Raw genomic sequence first — 14,863 nt, forward strand, 5'->3', positions numbered from 1 at the left:
TTTGCACAAAAGGCAATCCCCAACCTGTACTCGATTGTGCAAAAGGAAGTAATGGTATGTCTGGCACACAGTGTTGGGGCAAGGGTCCATCTGACCACTGATATCTGGTCTGCAAAGCATGGTCAGGGCAGGTATATCACCTACACTGCGCATTGGGTAAACCTGCTGACGGCTGCCAAGCATGGAATGCGTGGCTCTGCAGAGGAGTTGGTGACACCGCCACGACTTGCAGGCAGGCCTGCTGCCACCTCCTCTACTCCTCCTACTCCATCCTCTTCCATAACCTCCTCGGCTGAGTCCTCTTCTGCTGCTGCGTCTTGCTCCACATCAACGGCACCCCTCCAGCTCCCCAGGTACTATTCCACATCCCGGATACGGCAGTGTCACGCCGTCTTGGGGTTGGCTTGCCTGAAAGCAGAGATTCACACCGGACCAGCACTCCTGTCCGCCCTGAACGCACAGGTGGATCAGTGGCTGACTCCGCACCAACTGGAGATCGGCAAAGTGGTTAGTGACAACGGAAGCAATTTGGTGGCGGCATTGAATTTAGGCAAGTTGACACATGTGCCGTGCATGGCACATGTGTGTAATCTGATAGTACAACGCTTTGTGCATAAGTACCCAGGCTTACAGGACGTCCTGATGCAGGCCAGGAAGGTGTGGGGCCATTTCAGGCGTTCCTACACGGCCATGGCACACTTTTTAGATATCCAGCGGCGAAACAACATGCCAGTGAGGCGCTTGATTTGCGACAGCCCGACACATTGGAATTCAACACTCCTAATGTTCGACCGCCTGATCCAACAAGAAAAAGCTGTTAACGACTATTTGTATGAAAGGGGTGCTAGGACAGTCTCTGCGGAGATGGGAATTTTTTTGCCACGTTACTGGACGCTCATGCGCAATGCCTGTAGGCTCATGCGTCCTTTTGAAGAGGGGACAAACCTAGTCAGTCGCACCGAAGGCACCATCAGCGACATCATACCATTTGTTTTCTTCCTGGAGCGTTTCCTGCGAAGAGTGCTGGATCAGGCCGTAGATGAGTGTGAAGAGGAAGAGTTGTAGTCACCATCACCACCAGAAACAGCCTTATCAGCATCGCTTGCTGGACCTGCAGCAACGCTGGAAGAGGATTGTGAGGAAGAGGAGTCAGAGGAGGAATGTGGCTTTGAGGAGGAGGAGGAAGACCAACCACAACAGGCATCCCAGGGTTCTCGTTTTCACCTATCTGGTACCCGTGGTGTTGTACGTGGCTGGGGGGAAGAAGATACCTTCAGTGAGATCACTGAGGACGAGGAACGGGACATGATTAGCTCGGCATCCTACCTTGTGCAAATGGGGTCTTTCATGCTGTCGTGCCTGTTGAGGGACCCTCGTATAAAAAGGCTGAAGGAGAACGACCTGTACTGGGTGTCCACGCTACTAGACCCCCGGTATAAGCATAAAGTGCCTGAAATGTTACCAAATTACTGCAAGTCGGAAAGGATGCAGCAGTTCCAAAATAAATTAAAAAGTATGCTTTACATAGCGTATAAGGGTGATGTCACAGCACAACGGGAATCTAACAGGGGAAGAGGTGAAATTAATCCTCCTCCTCCCACCACCACGCTGGCAAGGACAGGACGCTTTACAGACGTGTTGTTGATGGAGGACATGCAGAGCTTTTTAAGTCCTACGCATCGCCACAGCCCTTCGGGGTCCACCCTCAGAGAACGACTCGACCGACAGGTAGCAGACTACCTCGCCTTAACTGCAGATATCGACACTCTAAGGAGCGATGAACCCCTTGACTACTGGTTATGCAGGCTTGACCTGTGGCCTGAGCTATCCCAATTTGTGATAGAACTTCTGGCCTGCCCCGCTTCAAGTGCCCTGTCAGAAAGAACCTTCAGTGCAGCAGGAGGTATTGTCACTGAGAAGAGACGTCGCCTAGGTCAAAAAAGTCTAGATTACCTCACCTTTATTAAGATGAATGAGGGATGGATCCCGAAGGGACTGACAGTGGGCGATACATTTGACTAAAAAAGGCCTGATGAGATGAGCTGCCTTGGGCTAAAAATGGTCCACACGCTGCTGTATTTTATCTCTGAATGCCGGATGACTTGCGTCACTTATCCGCCACCAACTAGGGTTCAAGCCGCAATGTTAGGTATTGTTGCAGTAACGGCTGCAACAATACCTAATTTTTCAGCCATGTGTACATGCCTAATTTTTCTGGCCTCTGGTGCTGCACTGTGGCTTCAAAAAACAAACCAAAAAAAAGGCACATAACAGGGATTAAACTGTTAGGAATAGTACTACTTAACACACCACTCCTATCTGGTGGCACATTAGATTACACGCGCAGTGCCCCAAATTTGAAGTAGGAGGACCGACCAAGAATCTTTTTCCATCTCCCGGTTCCTAAAATCGATGCCATATACACGTCCCCTGATAGGGGACGTAACAAGAATTAAACTGATAAGAATAGAACTACTTAACACACCACTCCTATCTGGTGGCACATTAGATTGCACGCGCAGTGCCCCAAATTTGAAGTAGGAGGACCGACCAAGCATCTTTTTCCATCTCCCGGTTCCTAATATCGATGCCATATACACGTCCCCTGATAGGGGACGTAACAGGGATTAAACTGATAAGAATAGAACTACTTAACACACCACTCCTATCTGGTGGCACATTAGATTGCACGCGCAGTGCCCCAAATTTGAAGTAGGAGGACCGACCAAGCATCTTTTTCCATCTCCCGGTTCCTAAAATCGATGCCATATACACGTCCCCTGATAGAGGACATAACAGGGATTAAACTGATAAGAATAGAACTACTTAACACACCACTCCTATCTTGTGGCACATTATATTGCACGCGCAGTGCCCCAAATTTGAAGTAGGAGGACCGACCAAGCATCTTTTTCCATCTCCCGGTTCCTAAAATCGATGCCATATACACGTCCCCTGATAGGGGACGTAACAGGGATTAAACTGATAGGAATAGTACTAATTAACACACCTTATAATAACGCAGAGAGAGGCAACGCAGAGAGAGGAGTCTGAAGAAGAGGAGTCAGAGGAGGAAGGTGGCTTTGAGGAGATGGAAGACCAAACACAGCAGGCGTCCCAGGGGGCTTGTTGTCACCTTTCAGGGCCCCTTGTTGTTGTACGTGGCTGGGTGGAAGAAGAGACCTTCAATGACATCAGTGAGGACAAGGAACGGGACATGGCTAGCTTGGTATCCAACCTTGTGCAAATGGGGAGTTTGCGGTTGTGCAAATGGACTGTTTGCGGTTGTCTGCGGTGCGTTAAAAGGGACAGTCTAGGCCAAAATAAACTTTCATGATTCAGATAGAGCATGTAATTTTAAACAATTTTCCAATTTACTTTTATCACCAATTTTGCTTTGTTCTCTTGGTATTCTTAGTTGAAAGCTTAACCTAGGAGGTTCATATGCTAATTTATTAGACCTTGAAGCCCACCTCTTTCAGATTGCATTTTAACAGTTTTTCACCACTAGAGAGTGTTAGTTCACGTATTTCATATAGATAACACTGTGCTCGTGCACGAGAAGTTATCTGGGAGAAGGCACTGATTGGCTAGACTGCAAGTCTGTCAAAAGAACTGAAAAAAGGGGCAGTTTGCAGAGGCTTAGATACAAGATAATCACAGAGGTTAAAAGTATATTATTATAAATGTGTTAGTTATGCAAAACTGGAAAATGGGTAATAAAGGGTTTATCTATCTTTTAAAACAATAAAAATTCTGGTGTCCCTTTAAACGGGGAGTTTGGTCTGTCACTGTGAAGCGGGCGTAACCCTTACACTACCTGATCGATACAGCATCATACCTGATGTTTTAAAGCACGTTATTCCAAACAATTTAGGAATGTTAGGTGATTTATGCCCTTTATGGCTTAAAACCAGACTCTGCATCAACTATGTAATTTTCCATGGGAGTTTTGCCATGGATCCCCCTCCGGCATGCCACAGTCCAGGTGTTAGTCCCCTTGAAACAACTTTTCCATCACTATTGTGGCCAGAAAGAGTCCCTGTGGGTTTTAAAGTTTGCCTGCCTATTGAAGTCTATGGTGGTTTGCCCAGTTCGCCCGTTCGCGAACAGTTGTGGAAGTTCGCGTTCGACGTTCGCAAACCCAAATTTTTAGGTTCGCAACATCACTATTTAGGGGTATACTCACTTTTGTTGCCAACGGTTTAGACATTAATGGCTGTGTGTTGAGTTATTTTGAGGGGACAGCAAATTGATATATAACTTTATGTCAGTATATGCTCTATGTATAGCTATATATTTCCCCTGTCTGTTCTCCTACAGTGGACACTGTCTGCCTGTTCCCTAAGCCCTCTCCTCCTCTCCCTGCACTTTCTGTCTTCTTAGCTATTCTGTGTTTTAAGATACAATCTGTAAATTCCATTGAATTGGTCAGTATTGCTTTAGACTTGATAAAGGAAGGAACTCTTCCGAAAGCTTGTCAACTTATAAATGTATAGTTAGTCCAATAAAAAAGTATCATTGCTCAATGCAATACTCTTGTCATTTTGATATCTAAATCTCTGGACTAACATGGCTACTCCAATCAACGTATATATATATATATATATATATATATATATATATATATATATATATATATATATATATATATATATATATATATATATATATATATATATAGGAATATCTATCTATAAATAAATAGAACACATTCTGCTATGTGTAGAACAATGGAATATGAAATATTTGCAGTAAATAGATGTTTTTACATGTTTTCATTTACTTTACTGCAAAGGGCTCCAAAGCACTTTTATATATATAGAAACCTTCAAATATATGAAGGGACTTAATAAAATAGAAGCTGAAAGCATTTTTTTACAAAAAAATAAATGCCAAAACAAGGGGTCAGAATCTAAAGTTAGAGGGTAGCAGATCCAGGAGAAATTTGAGGAAGCATTTTTTTACAGAAAGGGTGGTGGATTCATGGAATAAACTTCCATTTGAAGTGGCAAACAGAGAGACTGTAAAGGAATTTAAAAATGCCTGGGACATGCATAAGGCTATTCTAAGGAAAACGTAACATGTAATATGGGTAGACTTGATGGGCCTTTTTGGTTCTTATCTACCGTCAAATTCTATGTTTATATATATATATATATATATATATATATATATATATATATATATATATATATATACAGTATATGTGTGTGTCTTATGTGTGTACATATATATTTATATTTGCATATAATTCTGTAAATACATATATACACATATAAATACATAAATACAAATGTACAAACATATATACATAAAAAGGCAGGCAAGGGACTTTAACTTTGAGATACATACATATGCATGTCTAAAGATGTGTCTGTTTATATATATATATATATATATATATATATATATACTGTACACACATCTTTAGACATTTATATGTGTGTATCTGAATGTTAAAGCTCTTTGCTTGCCTTTTTTTTTCTAACACCTGAGATCTCACATCTTTGAGCCTTTATAACTTTTGTGTGCAATATTTTTTTTAATAATTTTTATCAGATTAAGTGACCGATTTGATCATATGTCTGACGGACATGATCTGCTATGGCGGATCATGTCCGCCAGACATCAATAAATGCCAACAGCATAAGTTGTTGGCATTTATCATTGCACAAGCAATCATTGTGCAATACCGCCCCCTGCAGATTCACAGCCAATTGGCCACTAGCAGGGATTGTCAATCAACCTGATCATATGTGATCGGGCGGATTGATGTTCGCAGCCTCAGAAGTGGTGGACAAGTTAAGGAGCAGTGGTCTTAAGACCGCTGCTTCTTAACTCCCGTTTCCAGCGAGCCTGAAGGCTCACGCGGAAACAGGTACATTAAGGGCAATTCGGCCCTTAATAAATCGGCCCCTATGTGTACTTTGTAATGTATTTTTTATGTGTTCTGTGACACTTTTTGTTTTGTGAAACAGTTAACCAGAGCTCTGAGTATGTGGTAATCATTCTAGCGTAAATCACGATTGTGCTCAAGTGATCACATTTACTTTCAAGTTGTAATACGAGCAGAAAATCTGACACGTGCAAACACATGCAAAATACCACTTATCGCTCACGCGTAACTGTTGGCGCTCCCCTCGTAAACTGGCCCTAAATAGGTCATGGGGAGATCACTGCTTTAAATGTGGGCTAAGATACTAGAGCACTGTAGCTGAAAAACACTGTCCTGGAAAGGTTAAAAAAGCAACTGCAGCCTTAATAGGTTTTTTAAGGATATTCAATTGGTCAATATATGTCAATATATGTCTAATAGGTTCATTCAGCATAAATTAAATATTTTTTACAGGATTCTGAAACAGAAACATTGACTTAAACATATGCAATCTTGGCTACCCTTTATTATAAAATGCATATGATGTTTAATATCACTCTTTCTTTATATTGTTATCGATTTATACTGTTTTAATATTTGTACTATATAGTGTTTTTTTAATATACATAATCTTATCATCAAAATAATTAATGCTTTTAATTTAATACTGATTTTCTCTCCAATGAGACTATAAAGCCATTTATCACACAGTCCTAAATTCAATAAAAAATACCCCTACCTGATTAATATTTGCTATTTTAAACCAAATTAATGGTATTTTTTCTTTTAATCAAATTCAAATATGAGGCAGATCTATGTTTCTGGCTAAAATCAATAACTTATCTTGCTTGATTATATCGAAAACCTATTAAACAGTTGCACAAAAAAGCAAGCAAAAGTAAAAAAATAAATTAATCTATTTTCTGCTTATTTGCAATTTTTGGCAGCCTCATTGTTTTAGGGAATATCTAGTCAGACTCTCAAAATTTGGTAAATCAGCTTTTTAACATTTTATGCAGTAAAAAGGAGAAAAAAAAGATTATTGATATTCTAATTTTTTAATCAATACTATTTATTTATTTAAAAGTAAGGCACAATTTTCTTTTTTACCTGCACCAGAAGTTCCAACTTCCTGTCATCGAGGAGGTGAACTTGACATCGCCGACCCTCCGTCATCTGAAAGGAAAGAGAAGTTACAGTTATTTACATGCACTGTGACCTGCAGATGTGCTTATGTAATATCTTGGAATACATGCATTTTTTATTGTAAATTATTTGATTAAATAATATAAACCTATACATATGGGAAAATGCATTCATTTATTTGTACTTTATTAATAGGAAGTATGCAGTGCATGGTGATTTCTCAAAAAACAGAAGAGGATATAATAGATAAGGAATTATTGTAATACATCATCTGCCACTTTCCTGCCCAGTTTAAAGTTTCATATAAAAAGAACTGACTCTTAAATTGTTTTGTACCTTTTTAAGCCCAAACATATTACTTAAAGCATGTCCTATAAATAGTTTTTCCTTTTTGTAAATTAAAACTTTCCTGGTTTGCCATACGCTAACTTTGGCTATTAACCTCTTCATTTATACACACAATGTTTAATATGCATATCCGTTTCTGTAATACGCTACATTTTGCATATCCCTACTCAATTTGTTGATGCTATATTAATACAAATTGATAATGATATTAGTATACCAAATTAATGATGGCTTAACATCTATCTCTGAAATAGCCATGAGGATAAGAGTTGTCTGTCCTACCCTGTGTTAGAATCTTACATTTTATTGTATTGCTCAAAATACATTATTAGACCCCCTGAATTAAAGTACAAAATATGATCTTTTATGGTAGCTCATGTTAGTCAACAGAAATTAGAACTGAATTATTTGCAAAGTAAATTAAATGGGCTATCATGCATGAAGCCTATACACACACACACATATATATATATATATATATATATATATATATATACATTTTCAACACCAAAAAATATTAAAGGCTGAAGGTGGATGTTTGACATAGACAAATATTTTTCTTCTAAGCATGTGGTTTTCATGTGATAAATTATTTTCTAATGTATAAACACTTTTGTAACCCTTTTGATGCAAATAAGCACAGAACAGCTTTGTTGTGCAAATAGTTTCAGTATTCCCTGTAGGCAAAGAGTTAAATTAATGATGGAGAAATTGGGAATTCCATGCTTTTATAAATAAGGGCAACAGTTTTTATCAGAAAGCATTTTCAACTCATACAGTATCATATTCTGCAATAGGCTTAATTTATATACTGTCATTAGGTGTGAAATCTGAAACCTGTAAAATTGCCTGGCCAAGTGGTTTGGGAGCCTCAAATCCACAAGAAATAATCACTAGGAGAGCGGATGAGGAGTCAGCTGCTTCCACTTTATATGTATCATATTATGCACTTGGTAATGGACTAAGCTTGTTTCAGTTGTCTGAATATAATAAAATGAGATATGAAAAATAAATGAGATCTCTTGCATAAATTAGATATTGTCCCTCGGGCAACTATTTCTGGGAAAAGATTTGCTTTCAGGACTTAGTGTTTGACTTAACAGTGGATTGCATTGAATTTTTCAATTTTAAAGCTGTCTAGTTAAAGGCACAATATTATTTACCTAAGGCTTATTACTAATACATTTTATGAGTAATTATTTGTCAACTGTTACACCTTTTATCACTGTGATCATTTTATATAAAAATGCTTTTTTACCCCTTTTTATACTGCAAGGAGGCAGACATGTCTGTTCACTTATAAGAATACAGGCTCCGCCCCCTGTGCTCAAGGGAGATAGGATAAATGTATCATAGAACACAAGATGTAGTATAGCTTATCATAGGGACTATGTTTCATTAACAAAATTAAAAAAGAAAAGCAACAGTATTATTTTAAACAGGCTACTAAAAAAGGGAAAGCATACTTTTCTATAGTCAGACTACTTTTTTCCTTTGCGGCATCTACAAAATGACATTTTAATAAATACTATGGTTTTGTTTTTAAAGATATTCTGCATTGAAATGAAAAAAAAAAGTTTTGTTTTATGTTTCTGGGTTGTCTCACTGTCCAACAATCAGAGTGGTCATTATCAGCCAGTGAGCTTCCATTTTACGAACCAGGTGTGCACAAACCGGATCCAGAGCCCAATATCAAGAGGGGCAATGTGTCAGATTATTTTATTGCAACATTGTTATCTTATTGCTTTTATTGTTATATCAATACACTAAATTTAAAGGGACAGTTTACCCTAATTTTTTCTCCACTTTAATTTTAACCCAATGATCCATTTGCTTGCTGTAGTGTATTAAATTGTTAAACTCTTTAGTCATATATTACAAAGCCACAACAAATCTCAGATCAGAACTAAAATGGGTTACAGCCCCACAGCCACATCAGACCACAAATCAGACTGAAATGGGCTAGCAGCCCAACTGTAACATTAGACCTTGAACAGCCCCTGCATCCCCACATCACACCAGACCCCATACTAGTTCCTGCACCCTCCACATCACTTAACCCTTTAGTTCAACCCCTGAATAATACTAGACCTTGGATCAGCACATTAAACCATTTATAAAACTTGCAGCACAGTATGCAATTATATATATATATACACACCACCGGTCGAGGTAAATCCCGCTCACCAGGGACAGTCTAGTATAAATTAAACTTTCATTATTCAGATAGGACTTTTATCATCAAATTTGCTTTTTTCTCTTGGTATTCTTAGTTTAAACTAAACATAGGTAGGCTCATATGCTAATTTCTAAGCCTTTGAGGGCTGCCTATTATCACAAACTTTTTAAATCTCTTTTCAACACAAAGAGACAGAAAGTACACGTGGGCCATATAGATAACACTGTGTTCAGGCACAGGGGGTTATTTAAGATTTAGCACAATACAATGCCAAATTTAAGACAATAGATAATAAACAGTCACAGTCATGTGATCAGGGGGATGGAAGAAGGTTCCTAGATACAAGGTAATCACAGAGGTAAAAAGTGTATTAATGTTGGTTATTCAAAACTGAGGAATGGGTATTAAAGGGATTATTTATCTTTTAAAACAATAACAATTCTATGGTAGACTGTCCCTTTAACGTGGTTCAGGGAGGGGCAAACTCATATGGGTGCATCCCCACCAACCACCATTTCACCACCGACGGTACAATTGCCACTCTCCAACCCTATACCCTAGATACTCATTGCTCTGCCCTCTTCTCTCTACAGTGCATGGGCTATATCATTGGACAATATAATAAATGAGGGTGTAACTACTGTCTATCTAACTAAAGGATACACTTCTGCCAAGAAAAATATATACATGGAGGCGTTACACAAACCCCAATAAAATCAGTGTTATATAACTATATACTTTGGAATATGTCCAAATGTAATTAACAGTTAAGTTGTATAAAGATTTCTAAAGACTCAATACATACGTCACTGGCAGAGACGGTTATTTATTCCTTCAGTACTAATAGACATTGGCTTGATTACATTCTACTTGTAAACTTGACAGCTTGTAGTAAGATTATTCATCTCTGTTAGTCTAGGAAGATTTTGTCTGCTACTACCAGTTGTTAAGTTTATGACTAAAATGTAATCTTGTACACAGTTTTTATTGAATTAGTGGTAAAAATCATAGACACAAGCTGTATATACTAACCAACCACAAAATTATGCTAACAGTCTCAAATGTTCACAAACACATTTACATGCAAACAGTAGCATACAAACACACTCATATACTGTCAGTATCATATCCCTGCAAACACTTTTATGGAACACATATAGGCACACATTCTAACTGTAACACACATGCTGGTAGTAGCATACACATGTACAAGCACACATTATAACTGTAACACACATGCTGGTAGTGGCATACACATGTACAAGCACACATTCTAACTGTAACACACATGCTGGTAGTGGCATACACATGTACAAACACACATTCTAACTGTAACACACATGCTGGTAGTGGCATATACATGTACAAGCACACATTCTAACTGTAACAGACACACACATGCTGGTAGTGGCATACACATGTACAAGCACACATTCTAACTGTAACACACATGCTGGTAGTGGCATACACATGTACAAGCACACATTCTAACTGTAACACACATGCTGGTAGTGGCATACACATGTACAAGCACACATTCTAACTGTAACACACATGCTGGTAGTGGCATACACATGTACAAGCACACATTCTAACTGTAACACACATGCTGGTAGTGGCATACACATGTACAAGCACACATTCTAACTGTAACACACATGCTGGTAGTGGCATACACATGTACAAGCACACATTCCAACTGTAACACACATGCTGGTAGTGGCATACACATGTACAAGCACACATCCTAACTCTAACACACATTCTGGTAGTAGCATACACATGTACAAGCACACATTCTAACTGTAACACACATGCTGGTAGTGGCATACACATGTACAAGCACACATCCTAACTCTAACACACATTCTGGTAGTAGCATACACATGTACAAGCACACATTCTAACTGTAACACACATGCTGGTAGTGGCATACACATGTACAAACACACATTCTAACTGTAACACACATGCTGGTAGTGGCATATACATGTACAAACACACATTCTAACTCTAACACACATTCTGGTAGTAGCATACACATGTACAAGCACACATTATAACTGTAACACACATGCTGGTAGTGGCATACACATGTACAAGCACACATTCTAACTGTAATACACATACTGGTAGTGGCATACACATGTACAAGCACAAATTCTAACTGTAACACACATGCTGATAGTGGCATACACATGTACAAGCACACACTCTAACTGTAACACACATGCTGATAGTGGCATACACATGTACAAGCACACATTCTAACTGTAAAACACATGCTGGTAGTGGCATACACATGTACAAGCACACATTCTAACTGTAGCACACATGCTGGTAGTGTCATACACATGTACAAACACACATTCTAACTGTAACACACATTCTGGTAGTGGCATACACATGTACAAGCACACAAGCTAACTGTAACATGCATGCTGATAGTGTCATACACATGTAAAAACACACATTCTAACTGTAAAACACATGCTGGTAGTGGCATACGCACGTACAAGCACACATTCTAACTGTAACACACATGCTGGTAGTGGCATGCACATGTACAAACACACATTCTAACTGTAACACACATTCTGGTAGTGGCATACACATGTACAAGCACACAAGCTAACTGTAACATACACACAGTGACATATACACACAGGCATACACGCTATTGGTAACATGCACACATACATGCTACCTGTAACATACATACATGCTTACCATATACAACATACTCACACAACCATACATGCTAAATGGTAGCATTTATTGATTAAAACATATTAGTTATATTAAAACAGTGGAATATTTATTTATTTTGTGTATGATTGTGTTTTCATCTTTAAAGGGATATGAAACCCACATTTGTTTTCATTTATAATTAGATAGAGCATGCAATTTTAAGCAACTTTGTAATCTCCTATTAACAATTTTTCTTACCTCTCTTGTTAGCTTTATTTGAAAAGCAGGAATGTAAAGCTTGGGAGCTGTCCCATTTTTGGTTTAGCACCTGGGTAGTACTTGCTGATTAGTGGCTAAATGTAGACACCAATCAGCAAGCACTACCTATGGTGCAGAACCAAAAATGGGCCGGCTCCTATGGTTACATTCCTGCATTTCAAATAAAGATACCAAGAATACAAATACAATTTGATAATAGGAGTAGATTAGAAAGTTGCTTAAATTTGCATGCTTTATCTGAATCATGAAAGAAAACAAATTTGGGTTTCATATCCCTTTAACCCACACATGCAATGTGTTTGCGGAAGTCCCTTTCTGCTAAATACAGTTTATAGAATATACAATATGTTAGTCCTTATATTCTGCAACTTTAAAAGTATTTTTTATATGTTTTTAAGAATATATCCATAACTGACATCAGTAATTCAGTGATCAAGCAGTATATTATGACCACACATTGGCATATTAAGATAAGCTATGACTTGACTGTGTTTTATTTTAAGTTTATGACTAAAATGTAATCTTGTACACAGTTTTTTATTGAATTAGTGGTAAAAATCATAGACACAAGCTGTATATACTAACCAACCACAAAATTATGCTAACAGTCTCAAATGTTCACAAACACATTTACATGCAAACAGTAGCAAACAAACACACTCATATACTGTCAGTATCATATCCCTGCAAACACTTTTATGGAACACATATAGGCACACATTCTAACTGTAACACACATGCTGGTAGTAGCATACACATGTACAAGCACACATTATAACTGTAACACACATGCTGGTAGTGGCATACACATGTACAAGCACACATTCTAACTGTAACACACATGCTGGTAGTGGCATACACATGTACAAACACACATTCTAACTGTAACACACATGCTGGTAGTGGCATAAACATTTACAAGCACACATTCTAACTGTAACATACACACACATGCTGGTAGTGGCATACACATGTACAAGCACACATTCTAACTCTAACACGCATTATGGTAGTGGCATACACATGTACAAGCACACATTCTAACTGTAACACACATGCTGGTAGTGGCATACACATGTACAAGCACACATTCTAACTGTAACACACATGCTGGTAGTGGCATACACATGTACAAGCACACATTCTAACTGTAACACACATGCTGGTAGTGGCATATACATGTACAAGCACACATTCTAACTGTAACACACATGCTGGTAGTGGCATACACATGTACAAGCACACATTCTAACTGTAACACACATGCTGGTAGTGGCATACACATGTACAAGCACACATCCTAACTCTAACACACATTCTGGTAGTAGCATACACATGTACAAGCACACATTCTAACTGTAACACACATGCTGGTAGTGGCATACACATGTACAAGCACACATCCTAACTCTAACACACATTCTGGTAGTAGCATACACATGTACAAGCACACATTCTAACTGTAACACACATGCTGGTAGTGGCATACACATGTACAAACACACATTCTAAATGTAACACACATGCTGGTAGTGGCATATACATGTACAAACACACATTCTAACTCTAACACACATTCTGGTAGTAGCATACACATGTACAAGCACACATTATAACTGTAACACACATGCTGGTAGTGGCATACACATGTACAAGCACACATTCTAACTGTAATACACATACTGGTAGTGGCATACACATGTACAAGCACACATTCTAACTGTAACACACATGCTGATAGTGGCATACACATATACAAGCACACATTCTAACTGTAACACACATGCTGGTAGTGGCATACACATGTACAAGCACACATTCTAACTGTAAAACACATGCTGGTAGTGGCATACACATGTACAAGCACACATTCTAACTGTAGCACACATGCTGGTAGTGTCATACACATGTACAAACACACATTCTAACTGTAACACACATTCTGGTAGTGGCATACACATGTACAAGCACACAAGCTAACTGTAACATGCATGCTGATAGTGTCATACACATGTAAAAACACACATTCTAACTGTAAAACACATGCTGGTAGTGGCATACGCATGTACAAGCACACATTCTAACTGTAACACACATGCTGGTAGTGGCATGCACATGTACAAACACACATTCTAACTGTAACACACATTCTGGTAGTGGCATACACATGTACAAGCACACAAGCTAACTGTAACATACATGCTGATAGTGGCATACACATGTAAAAACACACATTCTAACTGTAAAACACATGCTGGTAGTGGCATACACATGCACAAGCACACATTCTAACTGTAACACACATGCTGGTAGTGTCATGCACATGTACAAACACACATTCT

The 14,863-nt window shown here is 38.5% G+C and overlaps 1 protein-coding gene across 5 annotated transcripts in view; it reads right to left on the reverse strand.

The window, feature by feature from the left end:
• Nucleotides 1–14,863, reverse strand: part of FRMD4A (FERM domain containing 4A) — an 818,993-nt gene that overhangs the window by 386,728 nt on the left and 417,402 nt on the right. For all 5 annotated transcript variants that reach the window (XM_053716492.1, XM_053716495.1, XM_053716493.1 and 2 more), the window contains exon 2: nucleotides 6,989–7,054. In XM_053716492.1, coding sequence (XP_053572467.1) covers nucleotides 6,989–7,054 — 66 coding nt within the window. The remainder of the gene's footprint in view (nucleotides 1–6,988; nucleotides 7,055–14,863) is intronic.

This window comes from Bombina bombina, chromosome 6 (genome assembly GCF_027579735.1).
Source record: "Bombina bombina isolate aBomBom1 chromosome 6, aBomBom1.pri, whole genome shotgun sequence".
NCBI lineage: Eukaryota > Metazoa > Chordata > Amphibia > Anura > Bombinatoridae > Bombina > Bombina bombina.